This window comes from Melanerpes formicivorus, unplaced genomic scaffold, assembly GCF_026170545.1.
Source record: "Melanerpes formicivorus ecotype bairdi unplaced genomic scaffold, bMelFor1.0.p_v2 SCAF_5, whole genome shotgun sequence".
Lineage (NCBI taxonomy): Eukaryota > Metazoa > Chordata > Aves > Piciformes > Picidae > Melanerpes > Melanerpes formicivorus.
The window spans coordinates 12036203-12063028 of record NW_027142357.1 but is presented as its reverse complement, the minus strand read 5'-3'; the positions used below and the strand labels follow the sequence as shown (position 1 = coordinate 12063028).

Here is a 26826-nt window from a genome sequence, read left to right as displayed (position 1 = left end):
CTAGTTTGGGGGTTTTGGGAGGTCAGGGTACAGAGGTAACTTCAGACACTTCATCTTTTCTGCCTTTCTCCCCAACCTACTTTTAGTGTCAGTGGGCAGTAAGGAAGAAATTTTTCAGATTCCCTATGCCCATTCTCCCTGATGCACCCTGGCTGTCAGCTATATTTGGCACTGAATGAGCAGCTCACACCTATGTTTCTTCCAGTGTTGTTAATTAAAAAGTTCAGAGTGAAGGCATTAAATGGGCTTGAGGAGTTCAGGATCACATATTGCAGAAATACAGCAGCAAGCAAACAGAGAAATTGGTTATTGGCAGCAAAATCCCAGACTGGGGCTTTTGTGCATCTTCTAGGTCTACAACCTTTGCATCTATGTCTGTTCAAGAAACATGTTTTTATCTAATTTGTGGGCTTTTAAGTACAAGTAACTGGTTAATTTGTGTCAAGCCTCCCATCTTCTGGTTCATTGGTCTTTTTTGGACACCTGTTCTCCACATCCAGTCCAAATGGTTGAGTTTTGGACAGAAACAATAGACTGCAGAAGTGCTTTTCATCGTTTTCCCAGTTCCCTTAGAGAAGTAGGTGCTTGCTCAGCCTGCAGGCCATTGGTGTCCGCTGCAGGTGTCCTAGTGTAGCAGGGACTTTGGAGCTCTTCAAAACATTTGAGGATTGATAGCAGGAGTTAGCAGTACAGTGTGAATCCTTAGGCTACATACAGCTAGGAATTTCAGCCCTGCAGGAAATTCAAACACACCAATTTGAAGTTGTCCACAAGACATCAGCCTTGTCAGATGGTGAAAGAAGGGAAGGTTCCTCCTAAAGCTTTCACCTGCCTTGGAGAGTACTAACACCCTTTGCTGAGGAATGCCCTGGGGCAGGAGCTGAGAGAGGAGGGCAGCACCTGAAGGTGCAGCATCACAGAGACGCTAAGCAGCATTTCAGCTTTGGATCTGCCTCCAGGGGGAGTTAACTTCTGGAGATCTTGGTGACCTGCCATGAGCAGACTTGCTCTGACTCAGTTGCTGTTCAGTGACCGTCTGACTTTCTCAGGTCTGGGAAGTTGGAGCAAGAAGCTTGGATCTGCGGGGAGGTGCAGATCAGCTAGGTTCGACTTCCAGCCTGTTGTAGAAGTGCACTGTCTTGTAGTAGCCACACTCCATATGAAGGGTGACAGTGCCTGAGGAAACCAGTTCAAGAGATAAAGCAGCTAGGATTCATCAAAAGCATCTGCTTCAATAATCCAGCATCCCACCTCCAAGTGTGCAGAGAGCATTTACTTTTTTTGCTTGGCCAATCAGTGCTAATAAGGCTCTCAGCCTTGGGACCACTGAAAACTCAGTAGCCAGCTGCTGCACCAGCATGGAAGTAAAGCAGTTTTAGAGTTTTTATTGCAATGCCTACCTTGGCACGAGAAAGACATAGACCAGTTGAAATGTGTCTAGAGGAGGGCCACAAAAATGACCAATGCACTGGAACATCTCTGCAGTGAGGACATGCTGCGAGAGTTGGAGCAGTTCAGCCTGAAGAAAAGAACGCTCTAGGGAGACCTTATGGTAGCCTTTCAGTACTTAAAGGGGGTTTGCAAGAAATATGGGGACAGTCTTTTTAGCAGGGCCTGCTGTGACAGGACAAGGGGTGATGGTTTGAAACTGAAAGAGGGGAGATATAGACTAGGAAGAAGGATGAAAATTTTTACCATAAGAGTGGTCAAACACTGGCCTAGGTTGCCCAGAGAGGTGGTAGATGCCCCATGCCTGGAAACATTCCAGGTTGAGTTGGGTGGATCTCTGAGCAAGCTGGTATGTTGTAGATGTCCCTGCTCGCTGCAGGGGTGTTGGACTAGATGACCTTTAAAGGTCCTTTCCAACCCAGACCGTTCTGTGATTCTCTCATCTCTCTCAAGGTGACAGCTGATGGCACTGTTGTCACCACAGACAGTTCCTCCAGCTCCATCCACCTTCGGGTGCAGCCAGCTCTATTGGCAGGATGTGCTCTTAAGGGGAGACAAAGGAAATAACAGATGAAGGATGTCATTCCTCTTGCCTAATGTGCAGCTAGGATGCAGAGGGGTAACTGCAATGTGGTGTGAGTGAAGATCTGCGTGCAATCAATATGTGCTTGATCCAAGCCACGAATGTGTTTGGAAACGCGAGGCGTTGGGGAGATCTCGGCACTCACCATAGCTCGGGTGTTGTCAGCTGCCCGAGTGGTTTCACTTAGCAGAGTGAATATTGATCCTGAAAGATTAAAAAAAAAAAGAAGTTGTGTTGTTTGTTTGGGTTGGGTTTTTTAAATCACTGAGTCAGCACAGCTCTAAGGTGCTTTAGAATACTTAAAGATGGACCTGTTCTCACTTTTCCTAGGTGGGCCATAAGGCTGCGCAGATATCATGATAATGTTCTCTGACTTAACCCTCACATCAAAAAGCAGGAAACACCACTTTTATCAAGGTCTCTTATAAAATCTTTTTAATGCAAGGAAGTTGGAGAGAACTGCTGTTGCTTTGTCCCGCGGCCCTTTGATGGAGTTTGATATACAGCGTGTTAGAGGATTTTGCATGCGCGCACATGGACAGGCAGCTGCGGCCGGTGGCAGGCGGCGGGAAGGCTCTGCCGGCTGAGCAGCGGTGCCGGAGTTACACAAGGAAGTGGTAGGAAATGAGGGGAACGGTGCCAGTCCTCTCAGCGTCTGCCTGCACCGGCAGAGATCAAAACTCCCGCTTCAGGAAAAGCCTGATGCAAAGGCGAGAGCCGGCTTGTGCCCAACTGTCCAGGAAATTAAAACAGCGCTTTAGCTTTGCAGCAGATTATTTTAATGTGAAATGAGTTAGAGCTGGGCGAGGTCGCTTCAAAATGTGCATACATTGCTTTGGTTACCAGTCCACTTGTGTAAAACTAACACAGCCTCAGCTGAAAAATCCAGAGTGGTCATGATGCAAGGAAAATGCCCTAATGGGAGTTTAGACCACTGTGTTTCTGCTGTTACTCAAAGCAGTCTCTGACAGCAACGTGCCAGCAGGACTGGATGGAGAGCAGAGAAGGCAGCTGCTGTACAGAGCTGCTCATACGGCTGTGGACATCACCAGTCATTACCCATCAAACCAGCTTCTGCCCTGTGGCAAATGCTGTTTGCAAACTCTCTGTTCTCAGGATGCTGCCCTTCTATTTAAGATCTGTTGCATCCATAGCATTTGCTGCCCCAGGCCCAGACCCATAGCACCACCATGCCTGAAGCAAAGTGTGGAGCTTATGTGTTGTGGGAGCTACTAGTGGTGCAGAGAGAAATGAGAGGTGTGTGCTGGGCATGTGGTCCTGTAACTCAGCAGCATTTGTGGTGCTGGCTGTTGCTGCTACAAATGCTCTGTTGCGTTTCATACAGAAGTAGTGGAGGTGTGCCAGTGTCAGACTTTGGACACCCCAAATAAACAACAAGATGATCCTAAGCAATTGCTTAAAGCTTTTACCTAATACCCAGAAGCATTCCTTCCATTTCCAGGAGGACAGTGGGTAGGCTATTGTCTGTAAGTGCTGTACCAGAAGGAGGAGCATGCTGTGGAAGTGATTCATACATGTGGCTGGGCTGCGTGTTGCGTGCTTTACATCAGTATCAAGTGAGAGGTGTTAGAAAGCTGTTACCTAAAAGTCTGTGAGGAATTGCTTTTACTTTCACTTAATGTCATACAGAAGCCAGATTGGACCAGAATTATTATTAGAGTGGAGAACTTATAAAAAATGCAATCCATAATTATTAAATCTGGAACAGAGCAATTTCTAGTCCTCATAAAGTACCTATCAAATGGCTACCATGTGGCTGCAAGAGCAAATCTTTTGGCTGGAGCTTCTCTTGGCTTTGAACACAGCTGCAGTTAAACTTTGCCATAGATTTATTATATTTTTAAAACTATTAAATGGTGACTGCTTCTTTGCTAAGGAATATCTCTTGGGTCTCAATCACTGTTTTCAGATACAGCTGACATCTGTGGGCATCTCTTGGTTTTGATTCCCAACCCAGAAAATCTGTGATGGATTCTTAGTGGAGAGCCAAGGGCAGTGGGTGAGGTGGGGGGGAAAGGAAAGAAAATATTGATGTGCATGGAGGGCATCAGATCGGATGAAAGTATTTTCTTGAGTATTTAGTTGTTTGTGAGATGCCTTGAGCTATTGTGAGTAATCCAAGTCTTCGGCTGTATATGTGAGCCAAGCAGAGCTGTTTTGCTGGGGTCATCCTTACCTGCCAAGCAGATGCTCCTGCTGTGCCAGAGACCAGTATTCTCTACAGTGTCATCTGCTGAAAGCAAATAACCCCATCTCCTTCCACAAGAGCCTCTGCTTGCTGCTCTGCAGCATCCACTCAAAAAAAAAAAAAAAAAGGTGAGGCAAAAAAACACCACAAGGATGCAGTTTTCAGGGTGTTGGTCTAATTTCTCTGTTTCTGTACTGACTGAAGGCTGCCAGGGCTGAGATGGATACAGGCAGAGATTTCTATCAGGCAAGAGGAAATTACCTCCTAGAAAACAGGAGAAAATGCTGTCAGGCAAGGAGAGGGAATGTCTCTTGCTCTCCCCTTCTCTTTCTCACTTCTCTCCCATACCCCAGCTCCCAGAGTCCTTTCATGTATCTAAAAAGAAATGGAAAAAGTGATGTCCTCCACTGCTGAAGAGAGCTCTGGAGTGATTGTCCTTCTGTCACCACAGGTGCATTTGTCCATGCATTTGTACACAGATGAACTGGATTCCCTAGTAGTTTTGGAACTTCCTGGCTTCAGACTGAAGGGACAAATCTTTCCTGGGTGGTAGGAGAGATTACATTGAAAAACAATCAACATGTGCTCCTAGTTTGGACGTTGGTTTTCTACATAGCAATCCTCAAGTCTGCAGAGGCTTTTTGCTCTTGAGTGATAAGGAAAAAATTTTTTTTTTTTTTTATTTAAAACAGCTGTGCTGATCACAGCATGGTGTCAGTGGTCTACACTACTGTGGATAGCCAGCATTGTTGTTTAGTAGAGGTGTGTGTTCCCTGACAGTTACAGTGAGGATGGCCAAGACCTCTAACAAAGATGCAGTACTGGTGGCAAAGGCACCTCCTTGCTGGGACAGTTTATTTCACCCTGGCTGGAGGAATCTGTCCTGGTGGCAGCATGGGCTTGCTGTGGGAACTGCATCCAAACCAGCACTTGGCCATTATGGTCCTGAGATGCAACTCCATCAGCATAGCACTGCCTGTATGGGTTTCATGTACAGGCTTTTTCAGGTAGATCCACACCCTTTGCTCCAGCGTAGCTAGAGATGGACCTAGAGGAATGGTCTAGTTGGAATTGCTCTTCAAGGTCTTTTCCAGTCATAGTGATTCTGTGATTCTTTGAATAACAGAGGACTTACGTAAGTGTCTTTGGAGTGGCATTTCATGGAGCCCTCAGCTGTTGGAGTGAGTCCAGAAGAGGCCATGAAAATGGTCAGAGGGATGGAACATCTCTGTTTTGATGACAGGCTGAGAGAGTTGCAGTTGTTCAGCCCAAGAAATATGGGAACAGTCTTTTTAGCAGGGCCTGCCATGACAGGACAAGGGGTGATGGTTTGAAACTGAAAGAGGGGAAATGTAGACTAGGAAGAAGGAATAAAATTTTTATAGTGAGAGTGGTAAAACACTGGCCCAGGTTGCCCAGAGAGGTGGTCAATGCTCCATGCCTGGAAACATTTCAGGTTGGGTTGAATGGGGCTCTGAGCAAGCTGGTCTAGTTGTAGATGTCCCTGCTCACTGCAGAGGTGTTGGACTAGATGACCTTTAAAGGTTCCTTTCAATCCAAAGCTTTCTACAATTCTTTTTATCCCTTAGGAGCTAGTATCAAAGGCAGCACTGCTTTTCTGAGGATGGGATGTATATTAGAACAAACCAGAAATCATCTACATGCCGTTGGCATTTACAACATGAAAGCAGCCAAGCCCAAAAGACACCTGCTTGTTCTGTGCATTTACATTGAATGCTTTTGGGAGGCTTTCTGTGTCATCTTTCAACTTCAGGTCTCAATACCAGCAGTATGTTATTGCTGTCATCTTTCTATATAGAGTGAAGGAAGAAAGCCACCATCAGTAAGCTTAAATTTTGATACCAATTAAGAGCTCTATTGGTACCCTCAAAGCAATTTGGTTTTTAAGATTATCACACAGATCTAATGCTGCTCTGCCTTGCCAAGACCAGCCAGCAGCTGGTAAGAGGCATCAACGGCCAGTGAAGTTATAGTCATGCTGAGTATGGCTTCAAAGCAATATTTTGCTGTTTTTCTGTACCAAAATTAGGTTATTTACTCCTTGGTTACAGACTTTTTCAGTTAAGAGTTAATAAGTACGCTGAATTAGGTGTTTAGAAAAATGGAAAAGTTTCTCCATTTATTTCTTTAGAGGAAAAGCAGAAGTGTGGCTGGTTTAAGTCCCTTTTATTTGCACATTGTTTTGTATTAAAAGTGAAAACTTTGCAAAAAAAAGATCTAAGCAATAGCTTTATAAAATTCTTTGTGAAAGCTGCCAACATCCACTTGCCTTACTTTTCCTGATCTTTGTAATAATGACTTTCCATACGGTCTTATGTCAGTGGTTGCAGCAGATTCTGTGCAGCCTCTGTCCTGCACAGCTGCTGAGCACAGTGGAGCTACAGCATTGTGTACGGAAGAGCATCAGTGTGGGAAGAAACTGCACTGAGTATCACAAGAGCACTTAGAAAGTCTGTATATTTTGGACATTTAACGAAAGGCGAATAGGCACCAGGGGAGTGGAGTGGAGCCTTGATATGGCAGAGCCTCTTACTTAAATTGCACCTAATGCCTGGTCTCTAACATGAAGTAACATTTCTTCAATGTTTTTCTCTCTCTCTACAGCTTGACCCTCTTCCAGAAAAAGTTTTCCAGCAGAGACCAAATGCTAATGCAGTGCATTCAATGGAGAAAGTAATTGAGATACACAGTGAGTATAGCTCAATCCCCCCAGCTGGTTTCCTGTTGAGTTGGCCTGTGGGACAACCATTTGACTTCTCCATCATCCTGGCAACTCCACATTCCCTTGTCCTAGTTTATGTGTGGTCACTGCTCTGTGAACTGGATTTGTGCAGCAATGAGTTGGTCATACTGAGCGATGCAAAGGCAGCAGTCCTTCAGGGAAATGAGGAGAAATTAGTATGAAATCCTCTAAAATCTCTGTGAAGGACAGGCTGTCCTGCACTTTGAGCACACCCTTCTGTCTTCAAAAGCACTTCAAGTATCTCTAGTCAACATAAATCTCTCTGGGTGTTGTGGCGTCCATTAATTAAGAACAGATAGGGGTGAAAGTTAAATAGTGTCGCATAAAGTTGCTAGTATTTTAGGTCTGTTTAGCTGGGGAGGGTAAAATCATTGCAGCTGAAGATTTTCTGGGGTCATTCTTGGGGTGGTGGTGGAGTGAAAGTGCCTCAGTAACAAGGGAATCTGAACGCTATGTGCTGACATCTTCCCACTTAAAATGTTTTTTGTCTAAAACTGGAGGGAACCAGTCTCCTCTCTATAAGGAAAAATTGAAGTTTAAAAGAGGCCAAAGCATTATTTCTGTTTCCCCTGAAAAACGCCTGGTGGCTTTGAATGCTGTTTACCGAGGCTGCTCTGCAGAATGAGTACTCAGCACTGCCTGGACACCTCAGCAGCACCTTGAGCCAGGCAGTGATTTTTTTTTTTTTTTCTTAAAGTGAGCACAGCAAATTAAAAGGGGGGTGGGGGTGGGGGTGGAGAGAAGCTTTGAGTAAGACCCTCAAATCTGCTGCCCAGCACAGGAGAAACAACGATGTATGAAAACAAGTCCCTCCTCCCCATCTGCAGGCATCACTGTACAAGTTCTTGCTTTCTGGCTTTGCTGTTGCTTCTTGGGTACCAGCAAATTCGATGTGTCCTGCCTGGAGGCCAAAAGAACATCCTTTATTCTCTCCCTCTGAAGCCTTCCCTGTGATCTTTTCACAGAATAAGGCTGGCAAACTGCCAACATAAAAAACAAATACAATCTAAGTTCTTCTTTTGTCTTAGGTGATTTGCCCACAAAAAGAACACGGTAGTTGGCAACTGAATGCAGATTTCTAGTCCAAATCTAGACTACTTCCTTCCTTCTTGTGTATGATTCCTTAGGTCTGAAAGTGAAAAAGGAAATGTCTTTTTATTTTTTAGCACTTAAGTGCTCCTTTTCATCAAGGCAGAGGGATGCTGTACACCTCTCTGCAGCTTGGATCTTCACCTCCAGCACTCTTTGCACTCCTTGCACAAAAGGACTCCATTTGCTCTTCTGAAAATCCACTTTCTTCCTACTACCTTTCTTTCCTGGCCAAAGGAAAAGAGCTTATTCCATTGCCAGGCACTGATTCAGCCCTGCTTTAACATCCTACGTGTTCTTAAGGGATGTGCAGGTGCATGTTAATCAAGGCTCTCAAGACTTTTGGGATTTAAAACCTGGCCTCTCAAGCCACAGCAGTGTAACAGTTCCTCTCTTAGTACACTAGCATATATAATTCACAGGGGTCTCTCTGGCCTCATGAGCCAAGACTTCCTTGGCCATGCATTCTCAGGAACTTCCTTCAAACTGCAGCATGCTGGGACCTCAGTATGGTCCTTGACGTGAGACTGAGCACAGTTACAGAATCACAGGATGATGGGCATGTGAAGGGACCTCTGGAGATCATCTAGTCCAACCCCATTGCTAGAGCAGGTAGCACAGGCTTGTGTCCAGTCAGGTTTTGAAAATCTCCTGAGAAGGAGAGTCCACAATGTCTCTGGACACCCTGTCACAGTACTCTGTCACCCTCAAAGAAGTTTTTCCTTGTATTCAAGGTTCAGTGTTAAGTGACCCTTATGTTCCATGCTCAAGGATCAAGATTGTGCTTTGCATGAGCATAATGAGTCTTCCTCAGGCAGTTTTCATCTATGTGAGTGTGGTGCTGGATGCAGGTGTCCTGACGGCCTCTCTTCTTATCTCTACCCCAGGCAAGTATTGGCATTCACTCCAGCGTTATGCCTCTACGGTGGGATACTCCCTGGTTGAGGCTCAGAAGTGTGAGAATGAGGAAGCAGAAACAGTAACAGCCATGGCATCTCTGTCGGTGGGTGTGAAGCCAGCTGAGAAAAGGTGAGTTGCTTTCCTTTTATCACTACACGTGAAAGCCTGCCCAGGCAAGAGGACCCATGATGGGCAGTCTTCTGGGTTAATCCTCTCTTATTAACCATTGTATGCACATTCTTTGCACTACATATCCTCTGTGGGTTCTTCAAAGACCTTCTGGGCTGTAGGAGAACAGCGGTACCGTGAATTCACTCTGTGTGACCTTAGTACACTGAACACCCATCTGCTCCAAGCAGAGCTGAGCATGGTATTGGACCATGGGAGGAAATTGATTTTGCCAGCAAAAATGTTAACATTACACAGGTGAAAAAAGATAGTCTAAAAACCCTTCTGGGTGGCAAGGTTTAATGCCAGGTGAGCTAGATGAGCACAACTGCCTGGGTGGGAAGATGTTGGGAACGTAAGACATGAGAATTAGCACCACAAATTGTCCAACTCTGTCATGCCATGGTCATGAGGTCTTGGGTGACAGGTTGGACTTGATCATCTTTGAGGTCTCTTCCAAGCTTATTGATTCTATGATTCTATGATCTTTTTTTTCTCTTCCCTCCCTTCCTGTCCTGCCTGGCTGTGAAAATTGCTCAGACCCGAAGATGAACCCATGGAAGAAGAACCTCCCCTGTAGCATTCACCTTTGAGCTGGAGTTCTCCTGTCTGTTCGTCTTCGTCTTGAAGCTCTGCCAAGAAGCTTTCTCTTGTTACTCCTGCGTCCTGTCATGGTTTTCTCCAGAACACGGAAGGACAGCCAGGTGTAAAACAAAGCAACGGAAACAAAATCTCTCCATATCTGTACGCGTCTGCAGTATATATTTGCCGGAAAAGAAAAACGCTGATGAAGAGGAGTAAAGGACTGACCGCGCTGGGCACTCTTCCTCTGGTCCTCAACTGGGAGCAGAATGTGGAATGACGCCCATGAAGTCTTTGGCAGAGTTGCCACTAAAAAAAAAAAAAAAGAAAAAAAAAAGAAAAAGAAGAAATAAAGAAAAAAAATTTACAAAAATCAAAGATTCAACAACAGATACGGAAATAAAACCAACCTTCACGTAAAACTGGTGCTTATGATTTGATTATCCACAATTCAGCAATCTCCGCTCGAACCACTCAACCCATCTTGTAGTTTCATTTCTTGGATATTTTAAGTGGCTCTTGCCTGCCTGTGAGTCAACGAGATTCTTGTTGAAACCAGAACAATGGGAGCTGGTGTATTTTTAACGGGGAGGGACAGGGAAAGAAGGACTCGTCTTACATCTAAAGGAAAGGGAAAAGAGAAGGGGGGAAACGGTAGCCCAGATGGAGTCGGCTTTATTGTCTCCAAAGCCATCTGAAGATGAGTTTGTGCCTTTTTTTTTAATTGATGGATTCGGTGCAGCTGGATTTTCTGAAGTTTGAGGAACAATGCCTTAAGTAAAACAAAAAAATAAAAAAATTAATAATAATTAAAAACAAAAACAAAAAAACAAACCACAAAGAACACAGCAGTTCGTGAGTAATTTTCCTCTGGTTGGGAAGCCAAGAACTGCGATCAGGAAGGAAGACTTTCTTTGGCTTGTGCTGGCATGACGGTGGGAAGCAGGCATCAGCAGAACAGAGCGTCTCCAAAAACTGTCGACAAGTTTGGATTTGTTTTGTTTTCTTTCATTGCTGTTTCAAGAAAAAAAAGAAAAAAAAAAGGAAAAAAAAAAAAAGGAAAAAAAATTAAAATTAAAAAAAAAAATAATAATAATAAAAATAAGGTAGTTGCCAAGAAAGTGGCAAATACTGTTGGGTCTTTGAAATTCAACCATTTTTAAAAGCAAAAATTTCAAATGTTTTCTCTCTTCTACATTATCTAGTAATTGAACTTATCAATTTGGTTGTTGAAGCATGTATTAGACACAACTGCAGGTTTAAGACTGGAATGCTTTTTATTAAAAGCAACTAGCATGAGATATTGCTTAAATTGTTAGGTATAAATATATATATGTGTATAATGTATATTCCAAATGTATTCCAAGCTTAGAAACCAGATTCTTATGAATTATTGATAAAGATATTTATGATGCATTTATAGAAAAATATATGTAATAAATGCAGACTATAACAGTAGCCATTGGAAGCTCCCTAGGGACAGATTTGAGAATTGGAAAGTAAAAGGTCCTTTTGGAACAGGATCCAGGTTGAAACTCGAGGACTTTCAGGTGAAAAGTTGGAAAGTTTTTCAGAAAGCCAACACGTTAGCCACTGGGCAACTACCCTAAACATTTGTATTTTAATTTAAGGTTTTTAGTTGTGATCCTTTTCTAACAAACAGACAAAAAGACACAAAAAACCAATAATGATTTTTTTATAGCAAAGACTATGAATTTGCTGTTAATTTTTATATTGATATTTCACAAAACCCTGAAGAAGCCTTGTTTGTGTGACTCTGACATTTATTTTCTATTTAGCAGGTTTCGTTTCTGAACGGCAATAGCGTCTAAACCTTTTTTCCTCCCCCTTCTCTTGCTTGTACATTATTTTCCCTTTTTTTTAAAGTTTTTTTTCTTTTTCCTTTTTCTTTAGTCTGTTGTACAGTGAGCAGCTTTCTGCAGGCATAAGGAACTGTGGCAGACGGTCAGAGTTTATTTTTCAGAAAGGGTGCGTTTTATCAAGGAGGAGGGAACACGATGTGCTCTTTTGTATAATGATACCACCAACTGTATATTTCCTCAGTTCTGTTATAGTAGCTATGTAAAGAAAATAAGGAATTTTCTTACCTTCAGCATAGTAGGTATGGGCGATGTCTTTGTCCTCTACACGGTTTGTAGTGAGGATTACCGGCAGCTCCACTAGCTGCTGACCACTGGGAAGGCTTGTTGGATACTCATGGGACAGCTGGCATTTTCTCTCCGCCAGACAGACACACAGACACACATGCCTCTCCACAGCCTCTTTCTTCCTCTCTTTCTCTCCTCTTCTTCCTGTTGCTGGTAGGGTCAGAGAACTTTTCTTGAAGGTATTTTCCCCACCCCGAGGAGGTCAGTACCTTCTGCAAACGGTGGGGTGAGGAAGCAGCAAAGCCCTGCCGCCAAGAGTTTGAGCAGCTTGGAGGAGACCAGATTGACACGCGTGCCTTCTTACAGCACTGTAGGATAGCACACACCCCTCGTCTGAGCAACCAAGAGTAGCTTTTTCTTTTTTTTTTCCCTTTTTTCATTATTATTTTATTCTGTTCTGATGACAACTGACGGAATCGCTTCCAGTAACTTACTTTTTTTACAGTTCTCGAAGCGGCCGGTTTCATTCTGTTCAGGACTCGCTGGTGGGAGGAATTTGAAGCATAATCATAACGTGTGAGCAAATGCAAGAGGCTTTTGTTTTATTCCTTGGTCTATAAGGCAGATTAAAAACCAGACACTACTGTATTTGAGTTTTGCAAACCCAAGTACGTGTTAAAATCATGAATAGCTTCGGTCACGTAGGACCATCCTCAGCATGTTCTAAAAATAATCTTCCTGTGTGAAAACACGACGTACCTGGAGATGTTGTGGTTTGGTTTGTTTCAACCAACCTCTTTGCTGCTGTGATCTAAAATTAATCTGGCCGCCAAATCTGGTGACTGACTTTAAATTTTCCTTTCTTCCTGTACCCTCTGTGGGCAGTAACTATGTTTACACGATCGTTTCTCTTGTCAGCAATTCCCTGGAGGGTTTTTGTATTTCTCCTCTCAGTTGTGGCAAAGCTTTTTCTTTCCTTTTTGCGCTCCTGAGAGCTGCTGGCTGGCCATGCTGAGCTGGTTTCTTTCTAAAACTCGGAGGAGCTTGTCAGGATGCCACCTTCGTTTCTTTCCATCATTTTGCTCAGCCTTTTCCCAGGGATGGAAAGATTTTTCCCAAGACATCAGAGCTCATCTCCTCCAAACTCCTGGTGATGTGGATTCATTTCACAGTGGTGCCCGCTCTCCAGGCGAGATGGGATGCTCTTTGGGGCCGGTGCAAACGTGGAGAGTGGGGGGAAAGAGCCCTCGTTTTGAGGCTCACCAAGGGTTTTTTTTTCACTATTTGAGCTGTTAGCTTCTTCATTTCAGATGACTTTGCTATAGGGCGGCTGCACTGGCCGGGCAGGAGCCCAGGATGCTCCTGCATCCCAGCGTGGTGCTACCCAGGGCATCCTTTGGACCTACTCAGAGTAAAAGGAGCATCTTTTAATACCCCCTTTAAAGAGACGTGAGGCCCAGTTTGCAGTACACAAGTAACCATTGGGACTTTTTGTTGGGTTTTTTTTTGTTGTTTTGTTTTCTTTTGCTTTCAATACAAAACATTCCTTTTTTTTTTTATTAGTCACAGTCATGTATTCATTCCATTCTTCCTTTTGTAAACTTTTTTGGGCCCACATCTTTTATGGGCATTGATATATATAAATATATATATAAATATATATGAATATATTTTTTTAAGTTTCCTACACCTTGAGGTTGCATGGTCTGTAAGGTTGGCATGTCTTTATATTGTATACAGATTTTGCACGCCAAACTTGGCAGCTTTGAAAATGAAAAAGAGAAAAAAAAGAAAAAAAAAAATTGTGGTTTGGGGTTTTTTTGGGTTGTTTTTTTTTGTTTGTTTTGTTTTGGTTTGTTTTGGTTTTTTCCTCTCGTGGCATTTGTGGAGACTAAAGGTTGGGACGTTGTTGTCACACACACACACACACATATACCCCCACTCACTCACGCACCCACACAGCTACACACGAAGGAAGGAGAGTGGGAACATTTGGGTTTTTTTTGGTGTGTCTTACTGAACTTGATAAGAAATTGTGCTTTTTATTGTTAAAAAGAAAATACAAGGAAAAAAAAAAAGTAAACGAAAAGGACTACTTAAACATTTCTCATTTTAAGAAGAAGAAGAGACGTTTATCTAGCACTTGTGACTTACCAATAATAGAGTTTATTGTATTTATGTGGAAACAGTGTTTTTAGGGAAACTACGCAGAACACACGAAGTAAACTGCCTGTGTGGTTAGGAATTTTAATTTCTTCTTAATTCTTTTTTTTTTTTTCCTTTTTTAATTTGAGTCGTTCTTTTGGCTTGATTTCTCGGCTGGGTGGGGAGGTTGGATGCAACCCTTTGTCAACAACACGTAGTCATTTAATTCTAAGGAGATGAACGGTGAGGACTTTAAAGAGTTAACTCTTCAGCACAGCTGCGTTGACTTTTTTACAGTTGCTTTTACATGATGTATTATTGCTCGGTTTCACTTTAAACAGTCGTGTACTGTGCAACACTGTGGTTTAAAACGAGACTTTACATCGAAAGGAAAAAAGAAAATCATGTTTCTTCATTGTCATGAAGTTGGGCTCGTTCTCAGCTCATCTTCACTTTGTCTTTGATATTGATGAAAAAGTATCCTATTGAAAGAAAATAAATTAACACTTTTTTGTGCTCCATAGTGGAGGCGCTATTTTCCAATTTATGAGGATGACAAACTTATATATATAATATATATATAAAAGTGGGGGTGGGGTGGGCGGGAGGGGTTGAAACATTATTCACCCGAGAGCTTATTACAGATATGTAGTATCGAAAAGTTGTAACTATATTATATTCTACTTTATACCTATACATGCTCAGTATGACGTCACCATTGGTAGCAGCTACCGGTTTACGCTGTAATTTAGACACAATTTCACTCTTATTGTATGGACCCTACTTTAAGTGATGGTAGCATTCTTTGTGCTATATTTCCTGATGGTCCTTTCTTTTACTTGGTGGAGTTGGAATATTTTCTCATTCTTGTTTTCCTTTGGGGTTTGTTTTGTTTGTTATTTTTCTCTTTTTTCTCTTTTTTTTTTATTATCTTCTTTTTTTTTTTTTTACTGGCCAATGGTGTCTTTCTCTGACAGTACCAACTTCGATTTCAACTTTATTAGGAGTCCAGTATTTTGTACCACATTATGACAACTTGTTATTCTTGTGGTGTAAATAAAAAGAAAAAGTTAATTATAGTACTACCTGGATTTCTGTTGCTGATCTTCTTTGTATCTGGTGCCTTCAGTGTGATGTGATATTTTGTCCACTCAAAGCAAAATTATTTCTTGGTGTCAGGAATGTGAGGGTGTCGGTGCCAGAGAGGGGTGCTGAGATGTCCACGGTAGAAAAATCTGGAGCTTCTGCCCAGATGGGTGTTGATAAGTGGCTGCATGTGGGGATTGTAGAATAAGAAAAAAATGCCAGCAAGAAGTCTGTGAGAGCTGCTGAATTTCCCCCCAAAGCCACCTGCAACTGAAAACCAGGAAAATCAACAGAAGGGAAAAACTGGCATTTAGTGACTCTTCTGCCTCATGAGGTTGTTGGCGCTTTACTTCACTGTAGCTGGAGTGCTTTGAAGACAGCTGGGTACAGACCTGCTTGCTTTCACACTCGTTCTGTAGGGAGTGAGACACAAGTCCTAGAGATCCTTGTTGCTGTTTCCCATGATGCCTGTATCCTCAGGGCTGTGGTATGTCCCCCCTCCAGCAGACCTCCAGGGTAAGTCCCATATCTGTCCCTGATTGTCCAGTTTTGCTCTCCCCAGCTGTGCAGGCCAGGTGGGAAACTGGCAGATCATGTCTGTGTCAGCATCTAAGCAGATCCTCCATGCTTGCCTGCATTGTCCATAATTTGGGAGAGGATCTCCACCTTGCACTGAAGTTGAGATAGCCCAACAGATCCACCCTATTTCTTGAGCAGTACCATTAATTTTTCCCCTCTGTTTAGCTTCCCTATCATCCTGCTTGTCCCTGGAACCCACTAAACTGTCTAAGCTTCTTCATTAATGTCAACTGAAAGCATCTCCTGATTGTAATCACAAGGTAACCAGCTATGATTCAGTTCCGATGTCCTTTCACTGTCTTCCTCCTGGATGGAGAAGACAAGTCCTTGAGGCTAGCATTGAAGTTCCAGTGGTACCACAGTAGCATCTGTGGGCAGAGTGATGGCCCTAGGATGGGGCTTGCTTTGGTACCATGAGCGATGTGGAGGTAGCAGATGGCTATAATGTGTGCCAGCCTGGCTGGGAGGGTGGCTGCAGTTTGAGAGGAGGCATGGGGACTCTTCTGGCTGGAAGATTTGGAAGTTTCAGATTGAGAGCAGCCCTGTGCAGAGGGACCTGGAGCTAGTGGTGGATGAAAAGCTGGACGTGAGCTGGCAATGTATTCTTGCAACTTGGAAGGTCATCTGTATCCTGGTCTGCATCAAAAGCATCATAGCCAGCAGGTCAAGGGAGGGGATTCTGCCCTTCTATTCTGTTCTGGTGAAACCCCACCTGCAGTGCTATGTCCAGCTCTGGAATCCTCAACAGAGGAAAGACATGGAACTGTTGGAGCGGGTCCAGAGGAGGCCACAAACCTCATAAGAGGGCTGGAATGTCTCTGTTATGAGGACAGGCTGAGAGAATTGGAATTGTTCAGCTTGGAGATGAGAAGTCTCTGGGGAGACCTTACTGGGGCCTTTCAGTATTTCAAGGTGTGGCAACAGGAAAATGAGTGATGGTTTTAAACTAAAAGAGGGGAGACTGGATCTAACGAAGAAATTTTTTTCACCAAAAGTGGTGAAACCACTGGCCCAGGTTGCCCAGAAAGGTGGTAGATGCTCCGTCCCTGGAAAATGTCAAGGTCAGGGGCTCTAATCAGCCTGGTATAGTTGCAGATATCCTTGCTCACTTTAAGGGGTTGGACTAGATGACCTTTAAAAGTCCCTTCCAACACAAAGCGTTCTATGATAAGAGCCTTTTAGGGGCTGGGAAGTTAATTGACTGCTGGGAAATCCTAGCACTGGGCCCAGCCCTTACAGCATTGAGGCAGAAGGCTTGTTTCAGGGGTGTGGGAGTCATTTCAAATATGATTTCAGTCTCTGTGCAGTGCATTTTTCAGAGGCTGCTAATCCTTTAAGAAGTTCCAGGTCTTGCTCTACGAAGCCAAATGTGCATTATGGGTTCATTGCTGGGTGATGATTTTGAGGCCCTACACATTAGGATGATGGAGGAGACTGTTTGAAAGTGCAGAGACTGGATATTTTGCAAGGCAGGCTTTGACAGGACTTCCTTTGACATCCTCAGGACTCCCAGTATCTGATTATCCATGACTGAAACAATACTTTTCCCTCCTCCTGATCCAATGCTTAAAACCTACTGGTCCACCCCCAAGCATGCAGCTTGCTGAAGACGACCTGTGCTGTGAGTGTTGATGTATGAGGACTGCCAATGCATCTGCCATACAGAGCTACCCTAATCTCACACAAAGTGCTCTGGGCTTCCTTCTCACCATGAGCACGTAGATGCAACACAGTGCAACAGGGAGGGTTAAACTCCACCACAGGGTGGTACCTACACCATGGTCTCTCGGAATGTAATAACATGTTTCAATAACTTCTGCTTTAGCCATGGAAATTTTTACAGCCAGGAATCTATTAATCCTAAAGAAAATACTGTTCCACTGCAATGAATATGCCCCAAGCCCTTTGAGGTGGTTCTGTACTAGCTCCTCTGGTGGCTGCCCATGGCTGGGTGCGAGGGATGGATTCCTAGCCCGGCACCAGGGTGGGGGCTGCTTCAAACCCTTACTGAGGCACCTTCATGCTTAGATGCTGTTTTTTATTATTATTAAATTTCTTTAAAGGTTATTTTTAAAGGAGAAAGAAGCTGTTTTCAACTCTGGGCAACAAGTCAAGGCTTTGTGCCTCAAATGAATGTCTCTGTAGCAATACAGGAGTGCTGCAGGGGAAACAACAGGATCCAGTATTAAGCATACAGCCTGAGTGCACAGCAGGCAAGAGTTCAAGCCTGTGCCAGCAAGACATCTTGCTTTTATTGATGGAATTTGGATCTGTGCTGGGTGGAAACTTTCTCACAGGGCTGGTGCATGGTTGATCTCTTATGAGCTGCTCAGAAGATCACTAAGGGAGTTGGGAACTCATTTGTTCTCCCTCCCTGGATCTTAATAGGCAAGAATCTGGGTGTAATCTGCAAAGCTGTCATGAAGTGTAATTTGCTTTCCTCCAGGGCAGGCTGAAGTGGGTTTGGTGCTCCCTTGAGGGCAGGTATCTGTATGCACAAGGCTGCGGTTGCTCTCCTTGGGCAGGTGAGCCCTGGGAACTGCACAACAGAGCGGGCTCCAAAAGCTGTTTTCTCTCCTGTGGTCCTTTTCCAAGAAGCCTGGCTGCTGTTTTCCAGGTAAAGTTCAGCTTAGGGCTTTCTGCTACAAAAGCAACTGTTGCTATGCAAAGAATTACTAGTGGGATTCAGTAAGTGGGAACTGAAGTGCACTTGCTTTTAAGTAGCAACAACTTTAGGGAAAACACCAATTTGGTCATAATCATGCTGGGAAAACTAGCATCTGTGTTAGAAGCCAGGTGCTCAGGGACATTGGCATCCTCCCAGGAAGGGGACTGGGTTAGGTGCTCCAGTGTGTTGCAAGGAGACTGGGAGCTGAGCTCAAGCTCCAGGAGGGGAGGGACTGGGAGATGATTCATACTGTTTCCCCTTGAGGAAAACACCTGATGAAAAGGTGCAGTAACAGGGTCATGTCCAGGAATTTAGGAGTTTTCTGCCTCCATATGAGAGGAAAGGCCAAAGCCTGGACAGGGTAGCAGAAATCTGCTCTCATGGGTATGAGTGGCATGATTTCCTCAGCATAAAGGAAAAGCAACAATTTCACATCCTGTTGGTATAATCCCAGTATCATGTAAGTGGGAGGGCATAAATTGCCATTTTCAAGAGTGTCATCCCCAAAGAGGTGGTATTTCAGCAAGAGGATGCACTTAGGGCCACTCAGGTAAAGAGCTAGAGGAAAAAAATAGTGTATTTAGAAAAAAATCAGAATACAGAATTAACCAGGTTGGAAAAGACCTCTGAGATCATCAAGTCCAACCTATCACCCAACACCATCTAATCAACTAAACCATGGCACTAAGTGCCTCATCCAGTCTCTTTTTAAACACTTCCAGTGATGGTGACTCCACCACCTCCCTGGGCAGCCCATTCCCATGGTCAATCTCTCTTTCTGTGATCAAATCAGGTAGGACCAGCCAGCATGTGTGACTAGTACGTGAAGCTCATGCTCTTGTTCCGCCTGCAAACAGCAGTGACCTACACAAGATGTTAACAGAATGCCAAAGAAACATCACGTAGGAAAGGAATTTAACTTGAGAAATCCTACAAGCTGAATCAAGGGGCTGTAGACAGGCTGCAGGAACACAAGGCTAGGCACTGAAGGACAATCACATCCTAGGCTACATCAAAAGAAGCTTGTCCAGCAAGTCAAGACGGGTGATTCTGCCACTTCAGTCTCCTCTGGTATGATCTCACCTTGAGTACTGTGTCCAGCTCTGGAGCCCTCAACACAGGAATGACATGGATCTGATGGAGGTGGTTCAGAGGAGGGCATGAAAATGATTCAGGGACTGGAATGAGGATGGGCTGAGGGAGCTGGGCCTAGATGGCCTGGAGAAGAGAAGACTCCAGGAATACCTAATAGCAGCCTGCCAGTACCTGAAGGGGGCCTTCGAGAAGGCTGGAGAGAGACTGTTTACAAAGGCCTGTAGAGATAGGACAAGGGAAAATGGTTTTAAATTAGAGAAGAGCAAATTTAGGTTGAACATTAGGAGGAAGTTCTTTGCCATGAGGATGGTGGAACACCAGAACAGGCTGCCCAGGGAGGTAGTTGAGGCCCTGTCCTTGGAGGTCAGGCTTGAGTCTGGGGCAATCTGATCTAATGGAGGATGTCCCTGTTCACTTGGACTAGAGGACTTTTGGAGGTCCCTTCCAAACCAAACCATTCTATGAATACCCAAAGACTCTACACTAATTCTACCAAGAGAGTGACTTTTTCATGCTCGTAAGCGTTTGCTTCTAGGTGAAGCAAATGCAGACAGTGTGCAAAATGTCAGTTCAGAGACTCTGGAAAACCAGGTGCTGGCCAAATGGGGGTACGTGATGTGAATGCAGAGCAATGGGATGGAGCCATCTTGGATGGGAATTAGCAATCACCCTTACAGCCTGCAGTAGAGTATGGCTGTAATAATCCAAGTGTTTGAATGAAGATGCCTGTTGCCAGCAGAGAGGTTCAAAGTGAAAAGAAATGCCTTGCAGACCATGCCTGCAAAGAATACTCAGTCAAGGTGTCCTGTGACAGGCATTAGATAGATAGGAATAATCAAAACCACTGTCCGTTTTCCCAAGAAGCCCCAAAGGGTGATGGCATCTGCTGCTAAGACTGTACTGATGGCTGCAGGTCTGAATGAACATGTGAACAACCTAATGTGAGTCCTAGATGTGCCTCGTGAGGACAGGTTATACTGTTAGTCCTCTGTTCAGGCCTCTACAGGTACTAAAATGCTGTGGTGGGCTGACCTTGGCTGGCAGCTAATCCTCCACTCTTACGCTCCCACAGGAGAACGTGAGAGAAATGGAAGGGTAAAAGTGAGGAAACTCATGGGTCAAGATAAAGACAGTTTAACGAGGGAAAGGGCACAGTGGGAGGAGCTGTAAAGGTTTGGCTCAAGAGTGGTACAAACCAGAAGGAAGAAAAAGCCATGAAAAGCAAAGGCAAGCCATCCATGAATGGAAATCTGCTCCTGTGGGTGATGCTCAGGGAACATCGATGAGGAGCAAGCATCCAGGGGTGTGTAAATACCAGGGCTCCTCACCTGGGTTGTGTTTGTGGGATAACAATAATAATAATCGTAATAATAGTGAAAGTGATAAAACCCCAACTCTATAGGCTGCAAGGAAGTCACAGTCTGCCTTTTTTGCAACAGCATAGCTTACCAAAACCAGTTTCTGCTGAGGACTGAGAATATATTTGTATTTCCCAGCTGTGCAAATACTGTCTCCCTGGATGCACTAATGAAAGACTTCAGCAGGGATAAAGTACATCTAGAGAAACTAATTACACACTATGAGTAAAAGGCATCATCTCCATGTTCACTGAGGGGCTTATCAGGTTGGACTATAAGATTACTTTTTGATTGTAAGGATGTGGAAATCTGGGAAGCCACCTGGGAGGTGTCTGCACAGGGCTTGTATTTGTTTCTCGAACTCTCTTATGCTACCCAAACCTAGGAGTGCCCAGAAAACCAGAGCCTAGGGCATAAGAAACTGGTGCTTGGCTGGAAGACCCTCAAACCCTGCACAGAGGGAGGGTAGGCATCATCTCTGTGGGTTCCCTAGTGCTGGGCACACTGCCATAGTGTGCTTTACATTCTGAGCTCAGAAAGGGATCAAGAATGTCTCTGGGAGAGGCATGGGGTTTTGTTCAGGGCAGTGGGAAAGGCGAGGATCTGGTTTCCATCATAGCCACCTGCATGGGGAGCTGGTCCCTGAGCATCCTGCATATTCCCAGCCCAGCTTGACAGGGCAGCCACCCACCACTCCAGCCCCTGCAGCAGTGGGCAGCACAGTGCATTATTCCAGCTTAAAACAGATTTTTACCGTTGAAAGGAAAACAGATGGGGCAGGAGATGAAGCAGGGCCAGGAGAAGGAGCAGGGCTGCTGGTGACAAGGACCTAGTCTTGACCGATGGCAGTGGCTCAGATTTGCCCTCCAGACTAAGGTACTGCTTATGCTTTGCATCTTCCAGCCTAGGAGCAAGGCTCTGTGTGAGAAACACTACTGCTGCTTAGGCTTGAGAGACTGCAATGATGAGCCAGGTGTCTTCCAGATATCCACTAGGTAAAAGTGAACCTCCCTTCACTTCCCATAGTTGAAGCACATTAAATGCCTAAATGGCATTAACTTAAATGGCGTTAAATGCTTAAGTGGCATTAACAAGACGCAGTGGGCCAGGCCCTGAGAATAGGTGGTGGCATGCATGGCTCCCTTGCTACAGGACCTCTCTACCTGGCTCAACTTCTGCTTCTCTGAAGGGAGTGTATGGACATTTGAACAAAACCACCCAAAAAGCTCAGTCCTGCACTGCAAGCATGGCTGCAGTGGGGAAAACATTTCTTTCTGTACAGGTCAGGTCTCTCAAACAGAACATCAATGTGAACCAGCCCCAGGCAGGTGCCCTTTACCTGGTTTATTACAGGCCTTCTGAGTAATTTTTGCCTAGTTTTTTCTTCCCATTAATTCATTCCTGTGGCCCAAGTGGGAAAGGTTTGGAATCTGCAAATGAAATGCCATTTGAAAAAAGAGGGGTTTGTTTTATTTAGGTGGATGTAGGTACAGACAGCATTATGCATTTCAAGGCACAATTACCAAACGGTCATCAGTTTCAGAGGCCTGAAGGAACAAGAGACCTGTTTCCCATTAAATCAGGAAGGGAATGGAGAGCAATTCCTGTGCTTTAAAGATGATTAAATACCCAGAGTCCTTGAGAAAGCTTTCAAAATTTCACTCCAATTACATGTTTTAGTTTCAAGGAGAAAAAAAGGGAAAAAAAATTCTTCCTTCCCCACTGCACAGAGCAATGCCTGAAATCCTCCTCAATCCCCATGAATAATACAGCCAGAACAAGCTTAGCAACTGCCTTTTAACTGGCTGGGTTCATTCGGTGGTGAGCAACAGGAATTTCTGGAGCCCATTTATCCAGGAGGTGGGTCTCGGCACTGACGAGGGTCCCCGCCTGGCCTCCAAGACAAACCCAGCCTTGATCGGGCTGCATTGGGTCTGGTCTTGAATTGTTTTCTTCTGTGTTCCAGGAGATGGAATATTGTGACCAAAGAGGATAAAATATGTCTTTGGGAAAGGTGGAGAGAACTTGTCCTGTGAAAGGGAGGAAAGCTGAAGCAGAGATGGTGGAAAAGCTCTGCTGTGAGCCTCAGGCATGTCCCAAGCCCATTAATAACCCTGCCAAGTCTGGGGAATGCCGGGCAAACATTGGTGCAGCCAAGAGGGGAGGGTATGCAAAGTCCAACTCCTAGCTCTTTTTGGCCTGGGTGCCAAGAGGATGTCTGCAGGCAGGAGCAGCCAGGTCCCCAACACAACTTCCAAGGGATGCAGCCTGGAGGAGGTATGCACTAGGCTGCCGAGTATCTGCAAACTCAAACCACAGAGTGGCTTCCCATAGCTCTGACTGGAACCTGATCTGGGCTGCTTGGTTTCCTCTGGGCTGATTGATGATGGCTTCTAATACGTTGATATACTTTTCCCATTTTGGAGGATGGTTGATGCTTAGCATGTGGTTGGTGAAATGCCTCTGTGTTCAGAGGTATAACAAATTGTCTTGGCCAGGTTTGTCTGTTGGGCTTCATTAGGGACCTCTGTTGCGCCAGATTCTGGGGGTGCTGAAAATGAGACTTGTATTGAGTTATTCCTTGTGGGTTGCAGGCTAATTCTTCTTTCATCTAAAGCCTTTTCATTTTTGACCTCTCTCCCCCTTATCTGCGACGGGTAATTTGATTTGCACTGTTATTTCAAAACAATTCCTTTTGGTTCCCTTTGTGAGTCAAGAAAGGCAGGACTTAGGACTTAAGTATCCCAGGCTGCTTCCAAGATCTGTTTTGAGGAGGCATAGAGGGGGAGGGAAGAAAGAGCAATCCAACCAGAGCAGTAAAGTATCTGCAGATTTCATTAGGACTCCTCCAAAGTGCATCTCGGATTCGCTCTATTGAGAGAGCTGGTGTGGAGCGCGACAGATCACACCACAGGCTCTCAGAGCCCCTGTTCCTAAAGATCTCAGCTCAGTGTGATGGTGCTGCTGGTCTGTTTTGGAACTTATTTCTGGTGCAGTGCCATACACCTCCTCTAGTTAAACCATGCTGACATTTGTTTCTGAAGGGAGGAAAATAACGCACAAAGACACCACTTTGCAGCCCTCAACCCCCTTTCAGTTGAAAAACACGACACCTCCATTTCTGTCTTGGGGTCTGATGTAGCTGCATTCACTGGTAGGGCAGCTGGTGGGTAGTTGCCATCACCTAAGGACAGCTGGCACCGCTGTCCAGGCAGTTGAAGCAGTGTTGGCATGTGTTGTGCAGTCTGTGTGAAGGTTGAGCAAAGCCCATGCCAAAACCCTGAGTGCCACCCCACCAGTGTGAAAATGCTGGAAAGACATTCCTGAAAGCAAATCACCTCCCAATAACAGGCACTCCTCCTGCCTAAATCTCAAACTTAGAGTAATTGGGGGGAAAAAAGTAGAAAAAGGGGGGGAGGGGAGGGGCAAATGTCATGCTGAGTCACCTGCAGCTTGCAAGAAAGGTGAAGTTTGGTATTATCCCTGCAGTGCTGAGCCCCATCCTCTGACGAAGAGACAAAGTGTATGAGCAGCCTGCAGAAGCTGTGAGGAGGGTTGGTGTTGAAGGCAGTAGGACACCTCTGGAGATCTCCAGGTGAGAGAGTTTTTGGTCTTCTCTTCTCCATTGTCCTATGGGAAGACAGGTTTCTTCTTTTTTCTTGCCCTATTTGAAAGGAATTTTTACTTGTGTCAACCTCAGCTTTGGGCCCTTGGAGTTTCACAGCAAAGCAGCTCAAATGCCAAACAGAGAAAACAAACCAAAAAAAACCACTGCAAAACCTGCTGTGAAAATGCATTGGCTGGCAGCACTCAGCAGCAGCTCTCAAAGCTTTCTTGAAGAACTTCAATATAATCTCCCAGTTTTGCTTGGGGATTTTTTTGTTTGTTTGTTTTGTTTTCCTTGGGCAAAATTAAAGATGGCTAGCTCAAACAAACACTTCATATTTTGGCTGGTGGCTGAAAAAGTCAAGTGGAATAGGAAAAGGCGCACTGGCTGCCGCCAAAACTTTCTTGGCTGGAGCAGCCTCGCACTTGCCCTGCTGTGCCGTTGGTGAGAGCCAGCTTACGGTTCACGTGCTTTTTGAATTTTCAGCTGAATTTTCTTCTTTTCCAGACAACTTTGATTTCACTTGGAACCTGTCTGGCAGGATTTGGCTTCCAGCCTGCTTGGAGCTGGGGCCCACAGAGATTAATGACATGGAAAATGAGGAACATTGACTGTAAAACCCTGAAATTGTGGGAAAACAGCAGCATAGAGCCAGCCTCTGGTAAGAAGGTGTGTGACTTGTTCAGAGATGGTGTTTGGAGAGGCAAAGGTTCCAGCAGCTCTTTCAGGGCAGCAGCCTCATATTTAACAAGAGCATCTTAGAAAGATTCTGACAATCCCTTCGCGATGGAGCTGGAGTGTGTTGAGTACAGCGAGTCCTTTCCTTCCCCTCCTGGAAGGTGTGATCCAGGTTTCCGTGGTCAAGAATATGCTCATGAAAATAGAGGACAGCATGTCCCTGTCCTGTTCCTCAGCTTTCCTGCCTTTCCCCCACATTACAGAAACCATGACAGGCATCCCTCACCACCTTCTGAGGATTTTGCAGCGGTGCTGAATCTCAGGACCAGGAAAGTGCCGCTTCTCTGCGGCATGCTGAAAATCCCAAGTCTGGTGGGCCTTGCATTCAGGATTGAATTGGTGATGGGATGGATTCCAGTTTATACTGGCAGTGGGAGGCAGGATGCTTGAGATGTATCAAGGAGCAGGCGGCTGCAGACATGGCCTGGCCACGTAGTCTCAGCTGAGGACAGAGATGCTGGCGGTGACTGTTCCTCCTGGGTGAGGGAGTCCCTCTAGGCTGGCTCCATCAGGTCTTACAGCTGCAGCAAGGAAAGTGAGTCATCTCCCTGGCACAGGAAACAGCACAAAGATTCAGCTCCAAATCACATCTTACGTAATGCTGATAGGAAAGAGTTAGCAAACAGGGCTGGAAAATACTGGCCATTAAGGGTTCTTCTAACACCAGTCCTGGGAAACCAGAGCCTTATGATGCCACTTTCATGTGCCAATGATGCCAGCTTTGCTTTTCCTTGAGGCCTAAAAGAGGGAGCCTGCTGAAATTCAGGTTCAAAAGCCTAGCTTGTAATCAGACAACCTGGTCTTCAAGGGGAAAGTTCTGTGAGTAAAGTGTGCATCATTCCAGCAGGCACATACAGTTAATTCTGAGCAGGGGGCAGGGAAATCAACAACCAGCACCAGAACAAGAGGACACAGTCTCAAGCTGTGCCAGGGGATGTTTAGTCTGGATGTTAGGAAGTTCTTCGTAGAGAGAGTGATTGCCCATTGGAATGGGCTGCCCAGGGAGGTGGTGGAGTTGTCATCACTGGAGGTGTTTAGGAGGAGACTGGATGGGGTGCTTGGTGCCATGGTTTAGTTGATTAGTGTTGGATAACAGGTTGGACATGATGATCTCGAAGGTCTCTTCCAACTTGGTTTATTCTATTTTAACGATTATATCTAAATTTTTCAGTGAGCCCTTGGGTTATATGAAACAGAGCTACATGGGCCCATCTGGACCCACTCTGCATCCTGGGGTACAGTGGGAGCTACCCTGAATGCCTGGCTTCATGTGCCTGATTGTGTGTGGATGGGCTTCACTTTCTTCCAGACCTAGACTGCCTTCTTTGCAGAACTGTAATTCTCAGTTACTAAATAGGGTGACCTATAGAAAGAACACAGGACACCCTTAATCAGTGGAGGTGGCAAGTGCTTCTACAGTCTGTGTCCAGAATTCACAACCTGAAACATTTAGGCAAAAATTCTCCTGCCAGACTTCTAGTTAAATAAGAAAAGAGAGCTCTTCAGAAATGGCAGTGTTAAGAGTTTTTTTAGCAAAATTTGCTGAGAAACACATTTTGAGGCTTCTTGTTCTGAATAAAGGGGCTTGGTCACCTTTTATTGCAGCAGGATAGCTTGGTCATGGTCGCACTCCATGAAGGAGGGATGTCAACAATGAACCCCTAGACACCTGCTGCTGGGCAGAGCAGCCTGGTGCCA

General features: G+C 44.9%; 1 protein-coding gene and 1 pseudogene across 12 annotated transcripts in view; both read left to right on the top strand.

Moving 5' to 3' along the window:
* Positions 1–15079, top strand: part of HDAC4 (histone deacetylase 4) — a 277155-nt gene extending 262076 nt beyond the window's left edge. For all 12 annotated transcript variants that reach the window (XM_068138157.1, XM_068138155.1, XM_068138153.1 and 9 more), the window contains 3 exons: positions 6867–6951; positions 8982–9123; positions 9703–15079. In XM_068138157.1, the coding sequence (XP_067994258.1) occupies positions 6867–6951; positions 8982–9123; positions 9703–9742 (267 nt within the window). In that variant the 3' untranslated portion in view covers positions 9743–15079. The remainder of the gene's footprint in view (positions 1–6866; positions 6952–8981; positions 9124–9702) is intronic.
* On the top strand, positions 14115–15161 carry LOC137441158 (uncharacterized; annotated as a pseudogene).
* Positions 15162–26826: the final 11665 nt, after the last annotated feature.